Below are 25486 nucleotides of genomic sequence, written 5' to 3'. Positions count from 1 at the left end.
CCGATCGATTGGAATTTAAATTGTTAATTGTGATTATTTTCCAACTGAATTTATGAAATGATGATGAAAGAATTAGTGAAAATTAAGAAGACATTAAAGTGATAATGATGAACGATGAACATTTGTATTTACACTCTTAGAGGTGAATGGTTGAAATGATGAGAGTAATTGTATTGGTTGAAGTTTGAAAAGTGTCAATTTGAAAGAAAAAAAAGAGAGAAAAAAAAATTATGATTAATTAATTTACTTAAAGAAAAACAAATGAAATGTTTGTTGACATTTGTTCATCTGTTTGTTTCTTTTCTCGTTTAGTGTCAAAGGTTAACTTTTCTCTCTCACCTTTACCCACAACTTTCTGTTTACTCTGATTGTTACACACAAATCAACATCTATTTGCTTAATTTTGTTACCCTCAAAGTGATTTCGCTCTTTCAAACAATTTGTTGATCTTATTTTCGTTTTATTATTATTTCATCTTTTACTCATTTAACCTTGATGGTGATGGAAATCATCATGTTAAGTATAATCATAATAATGGATGATGGAGATGAAGAGGAAGACAAATGACGAATATCACTCAATCTCTCTCTCTCTCTCTCTCTCCATTTATCATCCATTAACTTTTCTTCATCTTCATTCTTGTGGTTACCTGGATGATAAAATTAATTGTAACAAAGTAATTGATCCTCCCTGAAGGTAAAGTACTCACTTAATTAAGTAATCCTATCAATGAGCAATCAATTTTCAAAATCTAAGACCAATACAATGTGAAGACAAATTGTTGATCAACTTATTATAAAACTTATCCAGCATTTCAATTGTTATTAACCTTAGATTAGCTTAATTTGTTATAATTAACTTTATCCTTTTCTTTTTTAACTAATATTAACTTATATCAGATGATTAAAAGTTAATCAATTGAAGATATTTAATCTCATCTATTTTTTAATCAGTTTCTTTTACTTTTTTTCACTGATTAGTGATAGACAACAAAACATTATGTCAATCAATATCATGGTAATGATAAGATTTACCTGTTGTAGACCTTAATCAAATTTGATCACGTTTATGTATGATAATCATTTTTAAGATAATGATACAAATCAAACTAAGTGTAATAATTAGATGAAATCTATTGTCTAATCAATAATCACTGTGAAGATAGAAAGAGATGAAGATAATCATGTTCTTACAGTTAGTTAAGAAAAATGTTACTAATATTTACCAATTATATTAATTGTTTAGACGATTGTGAGAAAGTTAATCAACTAAACTAAAACTAAATTTTAGTATCACACAATTTTCTGTGAGTTACCTGTAGTTTTAATTAACAAATCAACAACATCAATCAATTACTGATTAAAGTTGAGAATAAATTTCAAGAGATAAATGAATGAAAAAAAAAGAGATAATTTAATAATACTAATTAGAATTAGATAATTGTTGTTGATTAAAATTATCAGTTACGCCTTTTTTTTTCGTGTGTTGTTGTTGTTATGAAGTTAATTGTTACAATTGTTATTAATTTAATTTTCTCCCTTTCTAATTGAGTTTCTCTCTTAATTCCTGTGTATTAATAGTGTCTATAAATTAATCAGCCTTAATGATGATGATGAATATTATTATTGACAACAATTGACGCAATTAAATGTAAAAAAAAAGTAAAATAAATCACGAGGAGGCAAAAATGTAAGTGACTTTGAATGAAACTGTAAGGATGATGAGATGATGATGATGATGATGGAGAAGATGAAATTACCTGATTGTAATGACTTTGATCATAATTTGGTTAAAACACCTTATTAATAACATTATTAGCATTACACAATTAGGAATCATTTCTCTTGGATGATTCCTAATTATGATGCTAAATGATGATGACGATGATGAAGAAAAACAAAGAGGATGAAGAGATGAAGAAGATGATGAAGGGTGAATTCAGGCTTCATCTTTACTTTTTTTCTTCTTCTTCTTCTTCTTCTTCTTCTCCACCTCCATCACCTATCCAACCTCCTCTTTCTCATTCTCATCATCGTCTTCATCATCTTCCTCTTATTCTTTCTAATAATTAATATTATGAGTCTAACCAAAAAACAAACTTTATGATTATTTCTTTACAGAGAAAGTACTTGACTTTTTATCACTTTGTTACCATAGAATCGGATTAGCAGAGTAAATAGATCCAAAGTTTTTTCTGATAACTTCGAACCAATGGGAGACAAGGGAAAAGAAAGAAAATGGAAAAAGAAGAGAGAGAGAGAGAGAATGAAAATGAGTGAGAAAGAGGGAGAAAAAACTCTGAGATTCAGTAACAATTTATTGTCACAATCTCATCATCATCAGCATCGCCATCGCGTACCAAATGCTAAGCCAAAAGTATTTGAACGTTAAACAAGAAATAATAATGGCAGGTAAGGAATCGCCAATCGACTCGGCCCACAATGATAGTCTAAAAAATAAGATGACCGCCGATTCAAATGCCACTAATCAGTTAACTTCATCATCATCATCATCATCGTCCTCAAATATAACCACTTCAATTTCACCATCTAAATCAAACATGATTGAAAATCCCAAGATTGGTAAGAAATTGTTTCAACTTGTGATTAAGTGAAAATCGAAATGATTCTGATTGTCCAACGAATTCATTTCTATATCATTTATCTGTGGTGTTTTTTTCTCTTCCTTTTCTCATCTTTACTTTTAATTACGTTTTCTCTCTTGTTTCGTGTGTCCAGAAATCACCAAAGATCAATATGTTGTTCATTCGGACCAAGGATTGAAACAAGAGGAGTTTTATTCAACTCAACAACCAAATCAGTCCAACGATGAGGATAATAAGAAATCACAACAACAACAACAACAACAGAATAATAATATCAACATGGACTTGATTCCTTCTTCCCGTTCATCACTTAATCCCGAAGTTCCTTATGTACCAGTTCAATCTTTAGGTATGTGATCTTTTTGCTCCGCAATCATTGAAACTCATTCCGTTCAATCAAATGAAACAATCATTTGGTTAAGTGTTTGAAACACAATGAACAAAAGATTTGAACGATGTTTAATTGTTCGGTTTGTTTAATTGTTCATCTTCCTTGGTGATGTTTTTCCCCTTTATCTTAATCCTCGATTGTAGCGGGATTTCAATATAGTTACGTTGTTCAAGGGCCAACAGGCCATTCTATGTCTACCTTACCTACGGGACACTCTGGTGATAACGGAAATGAGAAAAATATTATTGGCGGAAATTTAGTCCCATATTTTACTTCACCCGATTCGTACGGAGGATCAACTTCATCTAATGGGAATGGTACAGATAATCAGCTTTCGGAATCTATTAATCACAATCCATCAAATTATCACAGTATGTTAATTGTTGTTTTCTCCATCCAATTTAGTTTCCAAATGAACCAATTTAATCAAATTCTCATCTTCTCTTATACCTTTGCAGTTTTAGTCTCAGCGCCATGTTATCGAAGTCAATTACCAGCTGAATATGAATACGGGAAGCACGGGAATGTGTTAATGTGGAGCGATGTCAACACCTTTATGGCGTCGAGATGGAACAGGTCATTATTTGTGTAACGCTTGTGGTCTTTACTCAAAGATAAATGGTATGAATCGACCACCAATTAAACCACACAAAAAGATTCCCAATAATCGTCGGGCCGGATTATCGTGCTCAAACTGTGGCACTGGACAAACAACTCTTTGGAGGCGTAATATTGAAGGTGCGCCCGTTTGCAATGCTTGTGGCCTTTACTTTAAATTACACGGTGTCCCACGTCCGATGACGATGAAAAAAGACGGCATTCAAACGCGAAAACGTCGACCGAAAAATCCAGCAGGATCAACTAACACAATCCAATCAACAAATGGATTAGTTAATCAAGCAAATAATCATCATCACCATCAACAGCAGCAACAACAACACCAACAACAACAGCAACAGCAACAAATTCAAAACCCTCACCAATCCTTACAATCACAATTAGTTCAAGCCTCACAATCTCAATTAATGCATCAACAACAACAACAACAACAACAACAGAATCAATTAGTTAATCCATCATCAAATAATCCCCACATTCAGCCACCGATGATCGTCATGCACACAAGTGTAATACAATCTTTGACTTCACTCGATGATTAACCAAATCGACGAAACAATTAACTTTCTGCGCCTTAGCAAGTTGTCAATTCCGTCAGATGAAACTAGAACGGCAACAATCAGAATCGATAATCGTTCATCTAATTTTGTCATTTGTTTCAAAACATTTTTTTCTCATTAATAACTAATCAATATAATCATTATTTGGAGTGGAACCATTGAAAAAAATCTAATTTCTTTTGCTCGACTCATCATGTTTACTTTTTTTCTTATTGTAAAATTAGTTTTTCATATTTGGAGTGTCAATCAACTTGAAAATTGTCTCGAATGTGCCTGATTAGTGTTAATTAGACGAGAAAAGAAATTAAAATAATTCTCTCGGTTTTATTTTCACAAAGGATTTAAAAAGGAAGAGAAAACAAAATCATTTCGATTTGAAATAAACGAAAAAGTTCAATTCGATTATCCGAGATTTATATTATTGTATTTACATTTTTTTGTTCTAAAACAATTGTAATCAAAATGAATGTGACACTAAGATATTATTAACCTTTGCGTTTATTTTTTTTTCTGTTTGGTTATTGAGATGAGAATTTAATTTTGTTTATAATTGATGAATATTTTGAAATGTGTATGATGGCCATTGTTGATTTGTATATCTTTTGTTTGTCTGTTGGTTTTATCTATAGATTTTGGGTTGATTATAATTATTGTAATGTGTGTGTGTGTGTGGTTGTTGTTGTTGATATTGTTGTGTATCATTTTGTGGTGTTGATGTTTTTGATTACATTACGTACACTTTTTCAGCATCTTTTAAATCGTAAACCTCTTTACTTCGTGGACATATTATTTTACCACCATTTTCTATGGCCATTTGTTTGAGTGATAGTTCCCCGTAGACATTTCCGTTAGGAAGGACCATTGGATGATTATGTTCATTCAATGGTTGACCAGAGATGTGACAAACTAAACGAGATTGTGAACAATGGGAACAGGGAAGTGGTATGGCCAATTGGTTAAGGAGATCTGAGCAAACGGGACAATCGGGATTTTTTTCCGTATCTTTACTGTAACATTGAGGTGTTTTTAGAGCTGAAAGACCTGATTGAAGTGTTATTGCAAAAACAGAGGTTGGACTCAGTTGATACAATTTAAAATTAGCCAAACGAAATTGTTCAACTAAACTTGACCATCGGGTTTCATCAAAAAGAGACTTGTAGGGTTCAACTTCGGTATCTGGATTGAAAGCTAATAAGCCCATTACATGTTGTAGATCAACCTTTTGATCACCTTCCACACAGCTCAAGTATTTTCGAGCATGTTTGATGGCTTCAATTCGCTTGTTCTGTCTAATAAATTCAATAAACTCTTGTTGTCGAAGATTAAATTCTAAAGGACTTTTGATTTTGCGAAGTTTTGACTTATTGTCATGACACCAGGATAGACATTGTCCAGTTTCTTTGCGTAAAAGAGATTCTTCCACTTGTCGGGAAACTAGGAATAAATCGATATTCGTCAAATGTTCAATATTGGAATGAACAGCTAATTTGATCGCTGAATCATAATAGCCAGATCTTAAAAAATGTTCTACAAGCATTCGGTCCAATCGACGTTTTTTCCATTGATTGATGGAAGCTTCGGTTGTTCGTGGATTACAATATTCTTTAAGATGATCTAATCGACGTTTACAACATTTGGCAGCTTCCAATTCATCCATTATGCTTTCCTTAGCTTTACGCTTGAGAACAGTCAATTTCTCAACCACACCAGACAAGAGATCGGTAATGGTACTCACTGTAGGTAAACTGGACCCTTGACCAAGAACAGCTTTTTCCAAAGTGTTAACACAACTTTGAACATGACAAACCTCACGGTCGATAGTTTTCTGAGCTCCACGGAATTTTTTATTCAAAATCTCATAAGGTACCTTGAGGGTGGGGTGTTCAAGGCTCTTAATGTCTTGATTTTCCATAACAAAATCCATTGTAAATCTAATGGTTAAAAAGAAAAAATAACACAAAGCCACATGTTAATATAAAGCAAGAATAAAATGAAAGAAAAGAAAGACGTAATAGAGAAGATAAAAAATATAATCATTAAAAGAAAATAAAATCACAACAAACAGTCAAATTATCATTTGAAAAAATAGTAAAACTGTAAACTCAGCAACAACCTTTTCTCATCCGAAGAAAATGCTAACATTACCTGTAAAAAATAGCTTTTCTTAGCCACTAAATGGAGCTTCAGGAAGTACTTAATCACAGATAATTAAAAGAAAATACAAGAAATTAAATTTAATTCAATTTCCAAGTTGTTTTAATTAAGGGACAGAGAAAAAAACTGAACCTTTGTTAGAATGAAGGAAGAATCAAAACAAAGAAGTGTCTCCCTCTGGAAAAGAAAAAAAGAAACATCAGATTTTCTCTAGAAATGTGAATGTGAATGAGAATTTTTTAAAAAAATTTTCTGTTCCTTTTTTCAATTTATTTTCATCGATTAATTTTATCAATGGTAATTAATTAATTTAATTTATCTCTTATCTTAGTGACTGTTTATTTATTTAATTATTAAGTTAAATCAACATTTAGTCAAATTATTATTTTATTGTGTTATTGGTCCAAATTGAAAAGACAACATGGATAACGGAGTCAACAACATTAACCAAGATGGTCCGTACTGAGCCTGAATCTTTATCTATTTTTAATTAATTTTAACAATTTTCAAATTCATATTTATTGCCATATTTAATTATATTATTATAAATTTATATTATCATTAGAGTATTTCATAGAATATTTTTCTCTTTTTCTGTTCTCTTTTTTTTCCTTTCTCCCCTTTTCTCTCTCTCTTTCTTTTACCTTTCTATCTCTTTTTTATTCTCTCTCATCACTTTCCATCTTTTTCTCTCTTTATTACCTCTGCCTCTTTTATCCTCATCATCTCTACTTCCCTTTTCTTACTTTTTCCCTTTTTTACCTTCTTTTTCTCTTTTTTCTTCTCTTTTTCTCTTTTTTCTCTTTTTATTTTTACTCATCGACATCCATTTCTCTGTGTGATCCATTTTCGATGCAACAGAAAAACCTACAGCCTGTGATAGTCACATAACCATTGGGAAGCCGATCAACTCTCTGACGATGTCTCTCAGCTCTTCTCTCTCTATACTTTTTTTTGTTTTCACATAATATGGTAAAAAAACTAATTGCTTTAAATTCTAATCATATTTGCTTCTTTATTAAACAGATGATGCTTCTTCTCCTGATTTGTCAGCTGTTCAACAAACTGGTACATTGATATGTGGTCCTGGTGCCCTTCGAGCTTCAGCAATTCAAGCTGGATTGGTTAAACTTACACCGGAACAATATGAGTCCATCACCAAAGCCAAAAAATATGCCATGGAGCAAAGCATTAAGAGTGTTCTTGTCAAACAAACCATAGCCCACCAACAACAACAGCAAAAATCACTACAGCGGCATCAAGCTTTGGTGCTTATGTGCCGTGTTTATGTTGGAAGTATTAGTTTTGAGCTTAAAGAGGATACTGTTCGACAAGCATTTTTACCTTTCGGCCCCATTAAGTCAATTAACATGTCTTGGGACCCTTTAACTCAGAAGCATAAAGGGTTTGCATTTGTTGAATATGAATTACCGGAAGCTGCTCAGTTAGCTTTAGATCAAATGAATGGTGTCATGATTGGTGGTCGAAACATCAAAGTAGGAAGACCTAGTAATATGCCACAAGCAGCGCCGATAATTGAACAGATCACCAATGAAGCCAAAAAGTTTAATCGTGTTTATGTTGCTTCTATTCATCAGGATTTAACTGAACAAGATATTCAATCAGTTTTTGAAGCTTTTGGTAAAATCAAAATTTGTAAATTAGCTCAATCTCAGTATCCCGGAAAACACAAGGGCTATGGTTTCATTGAATACGAAACGGATCAAGCAACAAGTGATGCGATCACATCAATGAATTTATTTGATTTAGGAGGTAATTTGCTTTATCTTATCTTATTAATAATAACTTTAATGAATCTTTTATCTCTCTATTTCAGGTCAATATCTTCGTGTTGGACGAGCAATCACTCCACCGAACTGTTTAGATGGACCCACTGCTCCTAGTACGATGCCAACTGCTGCAGCAGTCGCAGCCGCGGCAGCAACTGCCAAAATCCAAGCCATGGAGGCAACAGGTATATCGCCGGTAACCAATTCATCTTCTGGAACCTCTCCTTTAATCGAAGGAGTAACAGCCATTCCTGCTACCGGTTTATCACTTCCTACATCTTTAAATATTGGTGGCTCAACGAGTTTGATGGCTTTAGCAGCGACACAAGTACAACCCGTATTAGCCGCAAATGCACCAGGAATCATCACCGGTGTGACAGTAAATCCAGCCCCAACTCTCATCTCAACTCTCTCAATCCCAATAGTGACTCAACAAACTACTACTACAGTTTCACCAAATAGCACAATAACAACACCATTATCAACAATTACACTTAATAATAGTACCAATAACAATAACTCCTCAGCATCAAACACCAATGATTTAGTAAATAAGGTGGTTGTAAGTGGACTTGCAGCCGCTCAAGAAAAAGCTTCAGCACTCGCTGCTTCCAAAGAAATCGAAGCTAAAGAAAGTAACCCCGGAGAAGAGCCACAAACCTTACAGCAGCAAGAGAACGTTGTAATCAAAGGATCTAATGCTCGACAAATGTTGATGCAAAAATTGATGCGAAAAACAGAGTCTCGAGTTGTCGTTTTACGAAACATGGTCGGAGTAGAAGATATTGACGATGCATTAGAATCTGAAGTGACCGATGAATGTGGTAAATTTGGCTCAGTTAATCGTGTTATCATTTATGAAGAAAAACAGTCAGAGGATGATGATGCCGAAGTGATTGTCAAAATATTCGTTGAATTCAGTAACAGTCAAGGTAAGAGAAAAATTAATCACCAATTTAACACTAAAGTAATAATTTACTCTTTTTTTAATTCACTCAACAGAAGCCATAAAAGCTCGTGATTCATTAAATGGAAGATTTTTCGGAGGCCGAATTGTGAAAGCCGAAATTTACGATCAAACTCTATACGATGAAAAAGATCTCTCTGGTTAATGCATGTGATTTAATTTATAATATTTAATTCATCTCCACGATTACCCGAAAAAAAGAAGATTTATCTTTCTCTCTCTCCCGCTTTTCTCATAAACAACTACAAAATACAAACACAACCACACACACACACACACATACACTCACTCACACAAAAAGCCAAAAGCCAAATCGAAACGGTTTAAATAACTAAATCAACCTCATCATCAACAACAATCGTCGTGTTTGTCTCAATCTCTACCTATTAAATATTTTACTTATTGAAAAAAAAATGCTGAAAAGACGGAAGAAATTATTCAACAAAAAAAAAAGATTCGATGATAATTATGATGACAGAAAGTGAAACCGGAAAGCAACACAACAGCTTAAGGCTTAAATTGTAATCCTACTGATCTAAATCATCTTTCCTTCCTTTCTCTTTTCCCTGTTACAGTTCTGATTAAAATAATTTCCATCATGTTGAGGTTGAGGTTGAGGTTGATTGTGATGATAATTGTGTCGACAGAACCGGAATTGAACCATCCAATTGATTTCACTTGATTATAATCATCTTAAATTCTAATCATTGTTTATATCTTTCACTCACTAATCCCATCCGATTGTGAGTATCATTGGTCAATTCAAGTGATTTAATCTAATCAAATTGTCTCTCATTTATTATTTACTTTTTCCTTAATTGTTGATCTGTTTACTTATTTTTCTTTCTCATCTTCTCTTATATTTTGTTCATTTTTAACATTAGTTTTCACCGAATCAAGTGTTTCTTTTCTTTTTTTCTTCTTTAATTAGTTAATTAATTTAAATTCTTTACACTTTTCCATTCGATGATCATGACAGTGGCCCGGCGATTAAGTGAAACAATTGATCTGATTGAAGCCTTGATTAATGTTATCGGTACTTTGGCCGCTAATCTGTCTGAAGATTTAGCTGATAACCTTCAAAGGAAAACAATTAACTCCTCTGGTCGTACAATTAAATTAATTCAACAAGTGGTTGAACAGTTTCAAGCTCATCTCGTGGTTAGATTTGATCATTACAAGGTTATCACTAAATTATCATGACCAAGGTAAATCTATTATCACTTTAATTAACTTCCATCACCATCAGTTAATCGTCAACTTTAATTAATTAACTGTTAAAAAAAGCGCAACTTTTTCATTCGGTTCCCATAGAGACTTTAAATTTCAGCTGTGATTTTATTGATGATCAACTGATCGGCTTGAAATGTTGAAATAAACAAATTGATCGTTAATTTTAATCAATTCAAATTTCTATTGGTTATGGACAATATGAGTAAACCATCATCGCTAATCTCATTCGTTATCGTCAACAATTTGCTGATCATCACAAAGATTTGACTCTTAATTTAAATGTTTACACTGTGAGTATACAATCAGATTAACCTAATCATCTTGTGTCAATTGTCAACCTCTTACGTTTCTGTTTGTTTTGTTTTCTCTTCTTCTTTAATTAATTAGTTCTTGATTCTATTTGATAACTTTAATTGTTAAACAATGGCCCACGTTGGTGATGTAGAAAATCAATTAGATAATATTGAAACCGAAGAGAAGATTGAAAATGAAAGTGACCTGAAAGTGTTTTCTTTACGCTTTGAAAAGCAATCATATCAACTTGTTGTTGGAACAACAAATGGTTATCGTTTAGTTAACTACTTCGATCCAACGAATCCCGTTATACAGAAAGGCCTTTTGAATGAATCAATCAAATTGATCGAGTTAATTCCTAAAACTATGATTCTCACTTATGTTACCACTGATTCACCAAATAAGGTTAATTTTTATGAATATCACGAAACCGATGGAGCTTTTCTTGAATCTAAACTTTTCAGTAAATCGATTTGTGCTTTAAGAGCCTCAACATCGCGAATCGCAATTGCCGTCGAAAGTGGTGTTTACCTTTTTAGCAGTGAATTGACAAAATTTATGCAAAAACTTCACTATGTTATACTTAATGTACCAAATCCCCATGGATTGATTGATCTCTCTGAGAACGATTTTAATGCTTATCTTGGATATCCATGTAGTGCCATCAAAGGAGAGGTCGAAATATTTGATTGTCGAGTGAGGAAATCTAAGGTTATATTTGAAGCTCACATCAGTCCGATTGTTGCAATTTCTTTTAGTCCAACTGGACGAAGTGTGGCCACTGCCAGTGAAAAGGGAACCTTAATTAGAGTTCATATTGTTTTCACCGGCGAATGTGTCTATGAATTTAGACGCAGTCTTACCCGAACCATTTCCATCAATTCACTTGGGTTCGGCCTCGATTCCACTTATCTTGGTGTTACCAGTTCATCGACAACTATTCATATCTTTAAACTTGAACAACCAGTTTCTCTTGCATCTTCGGGTTCAAGTGCGATCATCGATGCAATCACGCGAACGGCTGAAGCCTATTTACCAACGGAAATTTCTAAATTGTTACACCAAGAACGAGCTTTCGCCTATGCAGCTTTACCCGTACCAGGAATGGATACAATTAGCATGATCCATAGAATCAGAAATTCTAGTCATCTAATTGTCGCAACGTTTGATGGTTTCGTGTACATTTACACTCTTGACGATATCAATGGAGGTGAATGTCGATTAATTAAAAACGTCGCCATTGAAAAAGATCTAGTGGGTGACCTTCACGAAGAAGAAGTAAATAAATGTTTTCTTGTTAATTAATTCCATTCTATTGACAATATAATTGATTGATCTTTTCTTAAATCTTTCTTACAGTGGGTTTTGGTTGATTAAAATTTCGAAAAGATAATCTCGATTAGTGGCAAACTAAATTAGAAGACGGAAATTTGACCGGATTGTGACCATTGACGATACAAAGATTGATTTGCCACTTTTTCAGATCGAAAATACCAATGTAATTTTGTACAGAACTTTTTTTTTAAATGTACATAATTTTTTTACGAAAAAAGTACCTATCGACCTGCGATACTAATCGTACAATAAACACTGAATTAAGTCTCACAATTAAGAAACAATTTAAATGAAATAAATGTTTTCTCACTATTTATGTTCATTATTTTGTTGAGCTTTTTTGAAAATTTTCTAATAATCGATTATTACTGTTGATTGATTTTAGTAAATTCTTCGGAACTTTTTCGAACAATATGAAACCGGCACTTCGTTCAATACTATCGATTGGCACTTGAAACGCTTTCAGGGGGATGTTATCGTCCATCGCTTTGTTTTGAATAACGTAACTTTCCAATTCATATTCACCAGTCTCATTCTCGATAAGAAGAACTTTGAAAAAATGAGTCGGCACGGCAACGTCACGATCTCCAATTACCTCATATTTAACGTACTTTTTACCTCCTTCGACTCTGAAAATTAAACACAAATAAGACGATTAGTTGGAACTGATTTTACCCTCGAGCAGTTTTCGTCTTTTTACCTTGGAAGGTACAATGGGCCAGTCACTGACCAAAGATTTTTCGATCGTCGAGCTCGATATCGAACGTATTTTTCTAGATTATTCCAAACACCTCGATTAAAACCAACACCAACTAAATTGTAGAAAGAGGAGAAAAATAAACATTAAATTAGAAATTATCTCAAAACAATTAACATTGAAAAGACTTTACCTTGAGGTGAGATATTTGATAGAATGAAGGTTTGACAGCCTTCCTCTTGTATCGATCTGTAATTGCCCGCTGGTGCTAAATGGCCTCTGTCATAACCACTCGATTTAAAATCTGTGTTTCGAGCTCTAAATGTTGGATGAATTGATTGATCTTCAAAAAAGTCACAATTCTTCCGAGACACTGAATTATTTTTCTCTAAACTGTTCGGTGTCAAATGCTCAAACACCCAATTAGCTGAACGTAATCGACGATCATAAGATAGAACAAAATTCCGATAAGTTCGAACTGAATCGAAACTTGGATAACCATGTTTCATGATGGTTGAAACTCTTGAAGTGGTATTTTCACCAGGAATCGGTTTGATTTGATTAGAAGGTAAAAGTAAATCATCAGTTGGTTTGAATGAATTCACAACCGAGGCATCAGCATGAACAATTAAATCACCTTGATTGCGATACTTTTCCACTAATACACCGCCAATACAACCAATTGTTGCAGCGATTCCCGTGTTGATATACTTTCTAAACATGATTCTAATTGTGAAATCAACACACACAATAATTAATTCTCTCAAATGAATCAGTAAATGTAAACAATTTCACTCACATGTTAAGGTAAAAAAGTTCAATCAGCTGATCAATTCTGTTACTCTGTTTTCATTCAAGGTGATTTTTCATTCAAAACAATGACTAATTCATCTTGATGTAATTTTTAGACACTTTTTACATTTAAATTAGCTTTTTATTATCAATTTCTAATGAAAAAAAAGTTGACATTAAAATGTACAATGATTTCAATCTTCTACATGATTTCATTTAATTTGTTTCTTTGGTGGGTTTTCACATTTCATGATGATTCTCGCATTGGTTTTAGTCTCATCTGTGGCAAGAAAATTATGAAAAAAATATAAGTTGGTTAATTACATAGACAATTACAATTCAATGAGTAAGACTAACCATTGATCCTTCAAGAAAATGTTCATTTGATTGATTTACGGCAGAAAGAAACGATTGTTTATCGATGAAAGTGATGAAACCAAATTTCTCAGATAATCCTGTTTCTCTGTTCTGTATAAATTATTAAGATATTAGAATTTAGAATTTAAGATTCTAATGACAATATGGATGTTACGATCAATATTTTAGTTTAAAACACTTACAAATTTAACTGAAACTTCAGCCAATGAACCAAATCGGGAAAAATATTCACGAAGCTGAACTGTAAACAAACAAAAGAGATTATCACAAATCCAATTTAATTTTATTCTTGAATTGAAAACGAAAAGAAATGGAAACTCTGTTCAATATACTAACCTCGACCAACGGTCCAAGCAATGTTCGACACAATACACTTTACTGGTGGCATAATTAGTAAAAATCTATGATAAAATCAATCACAATTAACGATAAATGATTAACAAGATTTCACGTGTTAATTGAAAAAATTTTTTTTCCTTCTTTAGATCAACAAATAGAACCACCAGATGGCGCTTGAAATGAATTCTATTTTAAATTGTTGTGGACTAATTAGTGATGAAATTAATTACTGATTGCTAATCAGTCAGATGATATAAATACACATAAATAAATGTAGAAAGTTATAATTAAAATGAAGATAAAATCTCTTCAATAATATTCTTTTTTTTTCTTCCTTAAAGAAAATACATTTAGGAAAATGTTTGAAATTTTCGTTTTTCTTGTTCCAACATTAAATTGAATTAATTTGCTTTATCGGCGGTTGAATTGTCAGTTGAATTTACTCCACCACTTGGATTATCAAGCCAAATTTTGAAATTAAGTAAAGAAGCAAAACTGGTCCATAAAAGGTATGGAATCATCATGTAAGCAGCGGTTTTATTGACGGGATAAAAGGTCGCAACACAACCACCAATAACTCCAATTAGAGCTAAGATATCGGCCAGAGCGAGGTCGATTCGTTTAGCACCGAAAAAGAGAGGAGTCCAAAGACCATTAAGAATTAGATTAACACCATAAACTGTCAACGGTAATCTCGCTGGTCCATTGAATCCACCACCATCGCGATAGATGAGGTATGAGGCTGCACCCATGGTGGTGTAAAGAGCAGTCCAAACGATTGGGAAAGCGATATTAGGTGGTCGCCATGAAGGTCTCTTCAGTTTCTGGAATGGAAAAACAAAAATCACAATCAAAAGCAGAAAATAATAGCAAACAACCTGAAACAATCAGCTGATTGAAGTATCGGTGAGTGGAAAACTAAATTTATATTATGACAATGATGATTGAGAAAATGATTGGAAAGTTGTAATTACCTCATACCAGGTCGGAATCGCTGCCCGAGTGAAATTGGATCCAGCCCATCCAATCAAATTGGGCAAAGCGACGGCACTGAAATGAACAAAGAAACAATTAGATTAACATAAATGAAGTGAAACCAAACAAAGAAAAAGTAAACAAGATAAACCAAAGGAAAGAAAGAAAATGAATCAACTAATTTTCACCCATTAACTAGTAATTAAATCAATGTCATTATGATTATAGTCTCTCACCAAATAATTAAAATTGTAGTTTTAACAGTTTGATTCATGGTGATTGATGATAATCCAAATTAAATTGACCAGAATCAATTAGCAAATCATCAACACAAAAAGTAAACAAAATGGATACTCACCCAACTTTGGATAGGAGGTTCATCTTGATAGAGTGAAAGTTATAAGAATAACAAGTAGTTCTAATTCAATTTATTTATATTAACAATCAGTCTACACAAAAGGTTAACAATAAAAGAGACACTCAATTTGCACCAAGAGAAATTAATTAACTAATTGAGATAAACAAATGATTAGAATCATAAAAAGAGACAAAGATAAACAAGTTGTGTTGGTGACGCTCTCTGGTTGGATTATCAGGGAAACTTTATTTTCTTGGTCGTTTTTAATTGCGATTGTTTTCAAAATTCGTGATTTCTGATTACTCAATTAGACAGAATTAAATTAATTTTCTAATATTCTTTGTAGACTAACAATATCAATAGTTGGTAAGTTAATTGTTTACATTGATTGTTTAGATTAATGATCCAGTCAAAATTGAAAGGAAAAAATTATCTGGTAACAATTTATGGTAATTAAAAGGATTACCAGAATTACATGTATGAGAATTAAAGATTTGACCTAAAGTCATTGATTTAAAAATCATATTAACAGTTAATTGTCTTTCTTTGGTAATTTCAACAATTTGGAAGAAGAGATTTGTCTTTATCTGAGCCGATCCACAGATCCATAAAAATAAACCATAGAAAGGGATTAACAGGATTATCCCGATTACTAGTTTGATGAAAAATTGACTTATGATGCTGATCAAACGGAGAAATAGGAAAACAATATAATAAAGTAATATCGTTGGAAGAAGGAAGATTAATATGGTGAAACAAACTGTTCCAATGAATAGCTGATCATGTCCATAGGAATAAGAATCGACTCGGTGTTTTAAATTGTTCCACTTTTTACCTCGAAAAAGTCGCCACAGGGAAATTAAGCCCGACAATTGGAAACAATAAAGTCTAGCAGCATATCCGTAGAAACAGTAAATGTGAATTGATGCCAATGAGATGAGATCGGAAAAAAAGCTCAATACAAATGTGATTCCAAAGAAACTGATTAATCCAAGAAGATCAAGAACCAGGGATAAGAATGGACGGATTAGAGTAATATAAGCTTTCCAAATGTGAATATGATAGAGGAAAAAGTTTCCAAGGGCAGTGTTCAATGGACGATTTAGTTTAAGACCAGCGGGCATTCCGATTAGATTGTAAATCAATTGTTCCACTTTTGATACAATTGATTCCATTATTGTGAGAAAAGATTCCAACAGGTTAGATGGAGAGGTTACTTGTGAAATGATTAGAAAAAATAAGAAACTTAGAATCAAATCAACGATGATTAGACTTATAATGTTGAAGATCTTCACAGTCAAAAGATTGTTGTTGAAGTTATTCCAACAAAATAAACTCTCCTCGAAACGGTGGTAAATTAATCTACCGGTGGTAGTATAATCAAGAAGATAATCAACCCATGATGAGTTGGACCTTTTAATTGTTGGTGGATTGGTAGTCACTTTTGACACTTGATTGCAGGGGATAAAGGATTGAATTTCCAATTGATCACTGGTTTTCTTGAGAATCAAAAATTTCTCAATAGTCTGAATACAGAATTTACAAATTGGTTCTTCCAATTGATTTAATTCGGCAGGTCCATCAAATTTGGAATGAGATGTTATCAAATGATGTGAATTGTAGATAATCAAATTAACCGGAATAGTTTGATTACATTTCCCATTTATCAGTAATTCCTTGATGGTAACATTGGTGTTGGCTAAAAGATGAACAAAGAACGTTTTTCCAGCTTCATTTTAATTGTAGATCGTTCTGATAACTCTGAAGATGATGTTGATTTATCCAAGAATCCTAATAATTTGGGTAAATTTCTTCTCTTAATTAATCTCTTAATAATCAACTGATCACAATTTGGATTGAATCTCCTAACAGCCAATATGTTCACATTAAGTATTTTCTGGTTAATCTCTTTCAAACCAAATAAGATAAATGATGAGGTTTCACGTTCTAAATTAATCAACAAGTTGTCATCAATTAAAATATTAACACAATTAAACTCCATCGTTTAAATGTCAATCTAAATGCAATTGTTTTCTTTAAAAACATATGACAAGATGATTGTAAACACAACAAAGTCTATTCTCACAGCAAGTTGACTAATTCAACAGAAGATCAGTTTTTTACCAGAATAAACATTTTGATTGGGCAACGACAAATTGTCACGATTAATTGAAATGTTTGACCTTCACGAAATCGCCTCTGGATTGTTGAACCTCTAATTCAGCTTTCGTCAATTAAAATTTCCATTAACAATCCATTAAAAAGACGTAAAAATATATGACAACAAACGACTTCCTCATGTAGCTAATTGTTTTGATTCGCGCTACTTAATTAATCGTAATTTAAATTAAATTCAACTCTCTCTCTCTCTCCCTTGTTTCTAAATAGTGAACTTTAGAAAGAGTCTTTAGTCAATAAGATTCCAATTTAAACAATTAATCAATGTGATTACTTTTCTGCCGTTTAAATGAAGAGATAAAGGTTTAAATTGGATTAGATAAAAATCTAAATTGCTCAACACTGGGAAGATCAACTACTGAATATCATGATATGATATTAGAACTTTAGTAAACGAGGAAAAGTTTCATTTCGAGTTGTATCGATTAATATACTTGTTAAGAACTTGTTCTCAATAATTTAAGAGATAAATTCAAGTAAATTAATTGATTACCATTCGTTTGCAAAAATGAAAAAGGGAAAAACACTGAGATAAGATTGAAGAGATTAGTTTCTCAAGGTAATCAAAATGCAGATTAATTAATTGAATTTCGTAATAATCAACAAAATTTCCAGTAATCACATAAATATTTTTCTCATCTTCCATCTTGTTCACATAGAAACGGAAACTTGTCCATAGATCTGGTTGAGAATCAAGGTTATCTTGTCTCGAAAGACCTGAGGGAGAGAGCAAAGAGTAATAACTATTACTCTTTGGGAGAGAGACACAGAGTGAGAGAGAAACAAAAATCAACAATAATTAACTTCATCAGTTGAATTTATTTTTTCCTACTACTTAATTAAGTACAATTTCATTACGATCATGTTAATTTTTCTTTTAGTTTTTTGTGTTTTCAGCTTATTACCAATCAATGTCAGTGGGTATCACCATCCGCATCGGTATTACAATAAAACACATGAAGGTAAACTGACCGTTACTATCCCCTGGTCAACTGTCATTGGTAAACAAGAGCGGATTCTTGGTAGACCGATTGGTGTTTTTCTTGGTATTCCTTACGCTAAACCACCGGTGGGTCAACTTAGATTCATCAAACCAGTTCCTCTGGATCCTCATGATGGTGAATATAATGCCACATTCTTCCGACCGCCTTGTCCCCAGCCCCCAAATGTGAACACGAACTATCCCGAAACAAGTGAAAATTGTTTGTATCTGAATGTCTGGACACCGGTCATTAGCTCATCTTTAGCCTCGAACCATATTGAAAGTTCATCTCTTAAACCAGTCATAATATACATCTATGGAGGTGGTTTTAATAAAGGTTCAGTTCATGAAAAGCGACATCAAGGTGACATATTGTCCTCTTTAAGTGACACCGTTGTTGTAACGGTTAATCATCGGCTCAGTATTTTTGGATTTGGTTATAGTGGAACTGAATCAATTCCTGGTAACATAGGAATCTATGATTTAATACAATCCCTTGAATGGGTTAATCAAAATATTGAACATTTTGGTGGGAATCCTAAAGCAGTTACTATTTTTGGCGCTTGTTCTGGTGCTATGGCTGCATCGGCATTCATTTTATCACCAATCGTGGATGCAAAGTTAATCGATAAAGTTTATTTAGCTTCATCAGTGATTAGTCCTCATTCGGCGATCAGAACACAAGAGGAAACTTTTAACTTGACTCGAACAGTGGCGGAAATTGTCGGTTGCGGTAACGCTGATGATCCAGAGGCCACTAAACTTACCGATCAACAGGTTGACTGTATGAGAGGCATCGATGCTCAGGTTCTAATGAATGCTTCGTTTAGCGACCCAGTTATGAATCAATTGTCGTACAAAGAAACACCGCCTTTCGTAATGATTTATAATACTACACTTCTTCCGATTCCCCCCGATCAGTTGGTTCTTGAAAAATACCCTCGACGTCGAGTTCCAATTCTCTTTGGTAACGAACAAAACGAAGACGAAATTTTCACAAAACTTTGGCCTGCGTCAATAGAAGAAGCTAAAAAAATGCTAAATTACATGATCATGAGAACTTATCCTAATACAACAGAGGAACAAGTAGAAACAGTTTTCAAATATTATTTCGATAAAGTTGAAGATTATAACGTCATGGAGATTAAAGGAGCACTTTCATTAGCTGCGGGCGATTATCTTCACCATTGTCCATTGTTACTTTACACCGAATCTTGGACTAAGAACGGACAAATAACTCATGGTTACTTAGATGCTTATGTAATGGATGGTTTCAATAAGAGCGAAAGGCTTTTCGGTACCAAACATGGTGACGCCGCTTATCAAATTCTAGGAAAAGCTTATCATGAGTACGATACTTTCAGTGATCGCGATCGACGAGTAACAAGACAAATGATCAAATTTATAAAGAGTTTTGCTTATGGTCAAAGATTAAATTGGCCTCCGATGTTAACTGATTCGTCGAAATCTGTTCTACCTCTTAAATGGAGATTAACGAAAACAATGGATACAAAAAACATTTATTCGGACCCGAAAGACGATATTTGTCATTTGTGGGGGGAAATTCGACAATTGGTTGTTGGTTAAAATCGAAAGTAGAAAAAATGAAAAGTTTCTTTTTTGAAAATGCTCTAATTTAAAATGAAATTAAATTTGCAATAAAAGACAATTTAATATACTCGTTAATATATTAGACTGTTTCGTGATTCTCGAAAATTGTTTCGACTTTTCCATTAACTAGTTACAGAAATTTAAGACAATCTATTGGACTTTTGATTAATCGACTATCGACAAAATCAGCTGGTCTACACACTTTCTTTCTCACCTTTTAGTTTACCTTTAATTACTTGTTTATTTCTCTCAAAATTTGATTCTTATCAACTGAATTGTAAGTTTAGGATCAATAGTATTGAATGAAATTCTAATTGTTGTGTTTTCATGCTTAATTTCAGAAAATGGATCATTCAATTATCAAAAGTGATCCAGATTCAATCGCGAGTGGTTCAGGTTATCCAAACCCAAGAAACGCCGTTGAAAAAGTTACAACTGGAATTCAACAGATTGACCTTAATGATCGTGCTAAACAAGAACCAATGGAGAATGAGTATACCTTCATTAAAGTACAATTAAACATAATGAGAGGTCTTTATAACCGAAAAAATGGCCGTTCTCTCCCTTGGGATGCTTTCGCTCAATTTTGTTCGTGGGTTGAAACGAGGCCGGACTATTTTGATAAATGGACTGTAGAAAATTTTTTCATCGCTTACAATTCTTATTTTGAAAAAATAGAGAAGAAAAATAAGAATATAACTCGAGCTCAAGAACAGCGACTCAAGGATGTGGCCGAATTTCATGAGCAATTTAAATGAAAAGCCAATAAATTGATCATTTTGTCTTAATTATTTATTCGTTTTCTCTATTTCATTGATTGAGTTACAAAGTATTTTTTCATGTTCGAAATACATATTATCTCAGTTTAGTTTCATTGAATTGGAAGCGGACTTTTAGGTGCGATCGATGGTTCATATTCTGGTTCGATACCTCTTTTGGGTTTATTTGGTTTGTTCGATGGAACCATTGAAATACAATCGATAATTGGACAAACCGAATAGCATAAAGTACAACCAGTACAATCATCTGTTACTTTGGGTATGTGGGTTATCGGGTCAAAACTTATCGCTTGATAACCAGAGTCGTTACAAGTCATGTAACATTTACCACAGTTGATGCACATATCCTATTTTAAGGAAACAATTAAGAAAATTAACAACGATAAAGGATAAAAATGAGAGTTGATACATTTACCTCATCAATTAAAGCAACTACTTGTTGTTTAGTGTCCAGTTCACCAAAGGCTCCGATTCTTGGTACAGCTTCAGCAACGATTTCCTATTCCAAAAGAGATACAAAAATTAAAAATTGAAGAAAAAAAAGAAATAGGATTACCTTTATTCTTGGAATTGATTTGATTTGTTGTTCACTTTTAGTCGAATTTAGATCACTTTGATTCATGTTTGTTTCGATTTGTTGTTGATTGAAAGATTTTCGTCTCGAATCTCCGATCATATTTTTTTTCTTCTCAGCAAATTCACCGAAATTCGGTAATCCTTGACCAATGGTTCCAACTGGTTTACCTTTCTGATGCTTAGGTGTTGGTGGTGATTGAAAATTCCAATCATGGTAAAGTTCTGGATGAGCTTTTATGTAGAGACAAGCTCTGAGTCCATCAATATAATCATCGATTAAAGTAAAGTCTTGATTCTGAACAGACTTGAAGTAACGATGCACCGGCCATGATAAAGAAAAAGAAAACAGAAAAAGGTGAACTTGATCCATATGTGGTCAAAAGAATGGACGCTGGAGCTGAAAAGCAGAAAAAACTCGCTTTACGAAAATGAGTTAAAAGTCGGAATATGTTCCATGCGTCCCAGCGATCGCTTTCTGACATTTTAGCGTCAGCTGACAACGAACCATTTAGACCTTTCTATTTACCGGTTAATAGGTATTATAATTGTTACTGTGATAGTTGTTCAATGGACAAAGGTTACGATAAGTTCATCAATTCATCTGATCGTGTTCCTGATTCACCGTTTATGTTTCAACTTAGTTCATCAACTTTATTATTAATATCTCAAGCTTCATCTCCCTCACCAATGGATCAAGTCTTACCTGTGAAGGTTGATAATTTTGACCAACTTGATGACCATTATTTTGAAAATTGTGGCTTGTTTAATGATTTTACTCTTGAATCAGAGTTTATTGTCGATGGTGGTGATGAGAATGAAATCAACGAAAATGTCAAAGAAAATATATCCGTTGAAAGTTTACTTCTAAATGGTTTAACCTGTTCTCAATTGTCAAAGGATGGAGGTGATTCCTTGATTCGTTCACAATCTTTATCTCAATCCCAGAGATCTCAAAATTCACTGCAAAAATCTCAAGAAAATTCAAATGTTCTTCAGGTAAAATCTTTGGACAATTCAATTCTATCCAGTAGCTATGAAAACTATTCACAGCCTTTGGTCATCGCTTCTCAAAGTTCCTATCATGGGCCATCTTCATTTTACAATTCATCATCAAATTATACATCTAATTTGACACAATCGGATTCACAACTTTCCCAACAAAGTCAAGAAGGTAATTGTTGCCGAAAACATAAAAAGTATTTTGAAAAATTGGCCAATAAACCAGAGAAACGGATTGACCCTGATTTCGCTCTTGATGTTGATTCTTTATACACATCAACTCATAATGGTTACCTGAAGCCTCCGTTCTCACATAATATGTCTCACATATGTGCCTTAGCGATTTACAGTGAGCCCACCCGACAACAAGAAGTTTCCGGTGTCTACAAGTTCCTCATGTAAGTACCAATCTAATTTTTACCTGCATTTTCCAAGCAAAAAGAGCAAAAAATGAAAACCTTTTTCTTAGAAACACAAGCTAATCTTTTTCTATTTCATTCTATTTTCTTTTCTTTTTTTCTCTCTTCCTTCTAATTCACAGGGAATGTTTTCCATATTTTCAAGATGCTGGTCAACATTGGAAAAACTCATTGAGACACAGTTTAGCTACTTGTGATTGGTTCGAAAAATCTGATCATCCGAGAACCGCCAAGAAAGGTTACAAATACACCGTTACCGCGAATCGGATGAATTGCTTGAAATATGAGATAAAGAAACAATGTATCACCGATATAACCAAACTTCATTATCGACTCTCAGGACTCTGTAAGCATGATAATAGTTTAATTCTTTAAACCAATTTAACCTAATCAAATAATCTTCTCCCATTTAAATATCAAACAAACAAACAATTTCTTTATTCATTTGTTTGTATAAATAAATTAAATTATTTTTCTTTTTGTATTAACTTTTCTATCTTATAAATGTTTGTGATTACCTGATTAACATTGGACTTTTGGCTTTGAATCAACATAAAATGGCTGAACTTCAACAGGCAATCAGACTTAATGATAACTATCATTTATCATCATCAAATGAAAATTAACTGGTGACAATTATCACACACAAAATTTATCTCTTTTATCATCGAATATATTTTTTATTATAATCATATCTCACCATCGTCATCATCATACAAAAGTCGGAATAATTTCCTATATAACTCACCTATTTCTCTCTTTCTCTCTCATCAAATATTATCAACACAAATCTATTCTTTTTTCTAGATTATCCTCTATTCTAGAGAAATCAAATCTACTTTTTTCTAATCACTCAACCCCAAAGAGCCATCACCAATCTCATATATGCATATACGACTGGAAACGCTATACAGTAGCTTGTGTTTTTTAAGCCAACAGTTAATCCCTTTTTGTTAATCTTTTGTTTTCTTCCAAAATAATTATTTCCCTTTGTTGCAATTAATCATTTCCACCGCTGAAGAAAAAAAAAACAATATATTTCATCAACTGATTGCAATTTATTACCACAATCAAATATCTAAGCTTTTCTGTTGCGTTAAAATCAATATATTTTTTGATTGAAAATGTTTATTAAAGAAAAAAAAGAAAAACTTTTCTTTTTGAAATAGATTCACTTTTAACTCAGCGAAATGACTCTGAACATGAATCTTCTCGTAGATTGAAAACCGAGTTTCTTGTTCAATTTGATGGCCTTACCACTGACCATGAGGAAAGTCTACTTGTTGTCGGTGCCACTAATCGACCTCATGAATTAGATGAAGCTGCAAGGCGGCGATTCAACAGTAGACTTTACATTCCCCTTCCCAATAAACAAGCTCGTAGAGATCTAATCAAACGATTAATATCTTCGGAAAAACATACATTAGATGAAAAAGATTTCATCATGCATCATCAGGCATCATGCGTCTAATGGTCAGTGGTAAGGGTTGGACCATAAGCCGCTTCTTGACATAAGCAGCAAATCTTTAATAAAATACCTTTTGAAGGATCTCTAAGTCCAACGAAAAGTTGAGGTTTTAACAATGGTAAAATTACAATCTCTCGGATACTCTCCTTGGCCGTTTTAAGTCCAGCAATATCTTTCCAATCAACACCTTGTCCATCGGTTTTCTCAATAATTTCATTCAAAATTCTGTCGACAATCTTGGCATCCAAATTTTTCGCCTTCTGATGTTGTAATATCTCTATTACCTCATTGGACTCTTTACCTTCACCTTCATCAACACATGCGTTAGTTGACTTTTGAGAGCTGATAATCTTTGAAGAATTTGATCCTAAAGCCTTTTTACATGGTCGAACAAAGGGTTTCACAACTGCAGGTTCGATCACAATCACTGTCACAATCGATCATTGGAAAATCCAATAATCATCACTAATTAGAATGATAAAAAGAGACAAAGATAAACAAGCTGTGTTGGTGACGCTCTCTGGTTGGATTATCATGGAAACTTTATTTTCTTGGTCGTTTTTAATTGCGATTGTTTTCAAAATTCGTGATTTCTGATGTTACTCAATTAGACAGAATCAAATTACTCAAAGAAAAGTAATCAGTTAATCTTAAATTGTGGCGAATGAGCAACTTGATTATCCAAAAATTATCGTTTACTAAATTTATCTTTATGGTGATGAAATTTCTGTTCAACAATTAAACGTTATTCTATCATTTTGTACAATTTGTTTAGTTATCTAATATAATTAGTAGATTTACAATATCAATAGTTGGTAAGCTAATTGTTTACATTGATTGTTTAGATTAATAATCCAGTCAAAATTGAAAGATATAGCAGAAACAGTTTTCAAATATTATTTCGATAAAGTTGAAGATTATAACGTCATGGAGATTAAAGGAGCACTTTCATTAGCTGCGGGCGATTATCTCCACCATTGTCCATTGT

At 33.0% G+C, this 25486-nt stretch overlaps 10 protein-coding genes and 1 pseudogene across 15 annotated transcripts; 5 read left to right on the top strand and 6 right to left on the bottom strand.

Moving 5' to 3' along the window:
* Positions 1-394: 394 nt before the first annotated feature.
* Positions 395-3725, top strand: LOC128388592 (CAR1 transcription factor-like). Its single transcript, XM_053348021.1, has 6 exons — positions 395-696; positions 1581-1689; positions 2121-2582; positions 2739-2954; positions 3140-3367; positions 3455-3725. Exons 3-6 carry the CDS (start codon positions 2363-2365, stop codon positions 3586-3588), a joined length of 798 nt encoding a protein of 265 aa, XP_053203996.1. The 5' UTR covers positions 395-696; positions 1581-1689; positions 2121-2362; the 3' UTR covers positions 3589-3725.
* Positions 3726-4656: 931 nt separating this feature from the next.
* LOC128388561 (E3 ubiquitin-protein transferase MAEA-like) lies at positions 4657-6473 on the bottom strand. Its single transcript, XM_053347974.1, has 2 exons — positions 6320-6473; positions 4657-6105 (listed from the first exon to the last, which is right to left on the bottom strand). Exon 2 carries the CDS (start codon positions 6096-6098, stop codon positions 4899-4901), a length of 1200 nt encoding a protein of 399 aa, XP_053203949.1. The 5' UTR covers positions 6099-6105; positions 6320-6473; the 3' UTR covers positions 4657-4898.
* A 103-nt stretch (positions 6474-6576) lies between these two features.
* LOC128388520 (poly(U)-binding-splicing factor half pint-like) lies at positions 6577-9980 on the top strand. 4 transcript variants are annotated; one of them, XM_053347953.1, is made up of 5 exons: positions 6577-6783; positions 7190-7250; positions 7355-8101; positions 8166-9050; positions 9121-9499. In XM_053347953.1, exons 3-5 carry the CDS (start codon positions 7507-7509, stop codon positions 9228-9230), a joined length of 1590 nt encoding a protein of 529 aa, XP_053203928.1. In that variant the 5' UTR covers positions 6577-6783; positions 7190-7250; positions 7355-7506; the 3' UTR covers positions 9231-9499. The 4 variants fall into 4 exon arrangements, with proteins under 4 accessions (XP_053203928.1, XP_053203924.1, XP_053203916.1 ...); XM_053347949.1 differs by having other exon boundaries at positions 7190-7300; positions 7382-8101; XM_053347941.1 differs by having other exon boundaries at positions 7190-8101.
* On the top strand, positions 9690-12261 carry LOC128388570 (WD repeat domain phosphoinositide-interacting protein 1-like). Of its 2 annotated transcripts, XM_053347986.1 has the most exons (4): positions 9690-9828; positions 10017-10608; positions 10706-11890; positions 11972-12261. In XM_053347986.1, the coding sequence occupies exons 3-4, from the start codon at positions 10742-10744 to the stop codon at positions 11987-11989; spliced, it is 1167 nt and encodes a 388-aa protein (XP_053203961.1). In that variant the 5' UTR covers positions 9690-9828; positions 10017-10608; positions 10706-10741; the 3' UTR covers positions 11990-12261. The 2 variants fall into 2 exon arrangements, with proteins under 2 accessions (XP_053203961.1, XP_053203970.1); XM_053347995.1 differs by lacking the exons at positions 9690-9828; positions 10017-10608 and having other exon boundaries at positions 10615-11890.
* Positions 12245-13487, bottom strand: LOC128388584 (endonuclease G, mitochondrial-like). Its single transcript, XM_053348009.1, has 3 exons — positions 12838-13487; positions 12648-12759; positions 12245-12576 (listed from the first exon to the last, which is right to left on the bottom strand). Exons 1-3 carry the CDS (start codon positions 13364-13366, stop codon positions 12270-12272), a joined length of 948 nt encoding a protein of 315 aa, XP_053203984.1. The 5' UTR covers positions 13367-13487; the 3' UTR covers positions 12245-12269.
* Positions 13488-13542: 55 nt separating this feature from the next.
* Positions 13543-14312, bottom strand: LOC128388623 (uncharacterized). The gene is made up of 4 exons (XM_053348054.1): positions 14151-14312; positions 13997-14055; positions 13794-13904; positions 13543-13716 (listed from the first exon to the last, which is right to left on the bottom strand). The coding sequence occupies exons 1-4, from the start codon at positions 14200-14202 to the stop codon at positions 13684-13686; spliced, it is 255 nt and encodes an 84-aa protein (XP_053204029.1). The 5' UTR covers positions 14203-14312; the 3' UTR covers positions 13543-13683.
* Positions 14313-14440: 128 nt separating this feature from the next.
* On the bottom strand, positions 14441-15652 carry LOC128388609 (translocator protein-like). 2 transcript variants are annotated; one of them, XM_053348053.1, is made up of 3 exons: positions 15487-15652; positions 15128-15203; positions 14441-14977 (listed from the first exon to the last, which is right to left on the bottom strand). In XM_053348053.1, the coding sequence occupies exons 1-3, from the start codon at positions 15507-15509 to the stop codon at positions 14555-14557; spliced, it is 522 nt and encodes a 173-aa protein (XP_053204028.1). In that variant the 5' UTR covers positions 15510-15652; the 3' UTR covers positions 14441-14554. The 2 variants fall into 2 exon arrangements, with proteins under 2 accessions (XP_053204028.1, XP_053204020.1); XM_053348045.1 differs by having other exon boundaries at positions 15365-15506.
* A 60-nt stretch (positions 15653-15712) lies between these two features.
* LOC128388600 (phosphatidylinositol N-acetylglucosaminyltransferase subunit Q-like) lies at positions 15713-17554 on the bottom strand. Its single transcript, XM_053348033.1, has one exon. The coding sequence runs from the start codon at positions 16659-16661 to the stop codon at positions 15879-15881; it is 783 nt and encodes a 260-aa protein (XP_053204008.1). The 5' UTR covers positions 16662-17554; the 3' UTR covers positions 15713-15878.
* A 783-nt stretch (positions 17555-18337) lies between these two features.
* LOC128388434 (acetylcholinesterase-1-like) lies at positions 18338-21045 on the top strand. The gene is made up of 2 exons (XM_053347826.1): positions 18338-20534; positions 20599-21045. The coding sequence occupies exon 1, from the start codon at positions 18527-18529 to the stop codon at positions 20231-20233; it is 1707 nt and encodes a 568-aa protein (XP_053203801.1). The 5' UTR covers positions 18338-18526; the 3' UTR covers positions 20234-20534; positions 20599-21045.
* Positions 21032-21941, bottom strand: LOC128388505 (dihydropyrimidine dehydrogenase [NADP(+)]-like; annotated as a pseudogene).
* A 103-nt stretch (positions 21942-22044) lies between these two features.
* LOC128388442 (forkhead box protein N4-like) lies at positions 22045-23708 on the top strand. The gene is made up of 2 exons (XM_053347838.1): positions 22045-23009; positions 23153-23708. The coding sequence occupies exons 1-2, from the start codon at positions 22060-22062 to the stop codon at positions 23403-23405; spliced, it is 1203 nt and encodes a 400-aa protein (XP_053203813.1). The 5' UTR covers positions 22045-22059; the 3' UTR covers positions 23406-23708.
* The last annotated feature ends 1778 nt before the right edge of the window (positions 23709-25486 follow it).

The sequence above is a fragment of the Panonychus citri genome, unplaced genomic scaffold (genome assembly GCF_014898815.1).
Source record: "Panonychus citri isolate SS breed McGregor unplaced genomic scaffold, ASM1489881v1 Contig00004, whole genome shotgun sequence".
In the NCBI taxonomy this organism is placed as follows: domain Eukaryota; kingdom Metazoa; phylum Arthropoda; class Arachnida; order Trombidiformes; family Tetranychidae; genus Panonychus; species Panonychus citri.
This window is presented reverse-complemented; position numbering and strand designations above follow the sequence as displayed.

Coding starts and splice junctions, on each gene's coding strand:
- LOC128388609 (XM_053348045.1), bottom strand. CDS start 15,402: ATGAATCAAACTGTTAAAACTACAATTTTAATTATTTG. Junction 15,204..15,364: donor ACTACAATTTTAATTATTTG/GTGAGAGACTAT, acceptor TGTTCATTTCAG/TGCCGTCGCTTTGCCCAATT. Junction 14,978..15,127: donor CGATTCCGACCTGGTATGAG/GTAATTACAACT, acceptor TTTCCATTCCAG/AAACTGAAGAGACCTTCATG.
- LOC128388520 (XM_053347933.1), top strand. CDS start 6,750: ATGGATAACGGAGTCAACAACATTAACCAAGATG. Junction 6,784..7,354: donor CAACAACATTAACCAAGATG/GTCCGTACTGAG, acceptor TTTATTAAACAG/ATGATGCTTCTTCTCCTGAT. Junction 8,102..8,165: donor GAATTTATTTGATTTAGGAG/GTAATTTGCTTT, acceptor TCTCTATTTCAG/GTCAATATCTTCGTGTTGGA.
- LOC128388434 (XM_053347826.1), top strand. CDS start 18,527: ATGTTAATTTTTCTTTTAGTTTTTTGTGTTTTCAGCTTATTACCAATC.
- LOC128388442 (XM_053347838.1), top strand. CDS start 22,060: ATGTTCCATGCGTCCCAGCGATCGCTTTCTGACATTTTAGCGTCAGCT. Junction 23,010..23,152: donor GGTGTCTACAAGTTCCTCAT/GTAAGTACCAAT, acceptor TCTAATTCACAG/GGAATGTTTTCCATATTTTC.
- LOC128388570 (XM_053347986.1), top strand. CDS start 10,742: ATGGCCCACGTTGGTGATGTAGAAAATCAATTAGATAATATTGAAACC.
- LOC128388584 (XM_053348009.1), bottom strand. CDS start 13,366: ATGTTTAGAAAGTATATCAACACGGGAATCGCTGCAACAATTGGTTGT. Junction 12,760..12,837: donor ATCAAATATCTCACCTCAAG/GTAAAGTCTTTT, acceptor TCTACAATTTAG/TTGGTGTTGGTTTTAATCGA. Junction 12,577..12,647: donor GGCCCATTGTACCTTCCAAG/GTAAAAAGACGA, acceptor TTTAATTTTCAG/AGTCGAAGGAGGTAAAAAGT.
- LOC128388561 (XM_053347974.1), bottom strand. CDS start 6,098: ATGGATTTTGTTATGGAAAATCAAGACATTAAGAGCCTTGAACACCCC.
- LOC128388592 (XM_053348021.1), top strand. CDS start 2,363: ATGCTAAGCCAAAAGTATTTGAACGTTAAACAAGAAATAATAATGGCA. Junction 2,583..2,738: donor GATTGAAAATCCCAAGATTG/GTAAGAAATTGT, acceptor TCGTGTGTCCAG/AAATCACCAAAGATCAATAT. Junction 2,955..3,139: donor TGTACCAGTTCAATCTTTAG/GTATGTGATCTT, acceptor CCTCGATTGTAG/CGGGATTTCAATATAGTTAC.
- LOC128388623 (XM_053348054.1), bottom strand. CDS start 14,202: ATGCCACCAGTAAAGTGTATTGTGTCGAACATTGCTTGGACCGTTGGT. Junction 14,056..14,150: donor TGCTTGGACCGTTGGTCGAG/GTTAGTATATTG, acceptor GTTTGTTTACAG/TTCAGCTTCGTGAATATTTT. Junction 13,905..13,996: donor CTGAAGTTTCAGTTAAATTT/GTAAGTGTTTTA, acceptor TAATTTATACAG/AACAGAGAAACAGGATTATC.
- LOC128388600 (XM_053348033.1), bottom strand. CDS start 16,661: ATGGAATCAATTGTATCAAAAGTGGAACAATTGATTTACAATCTAATC.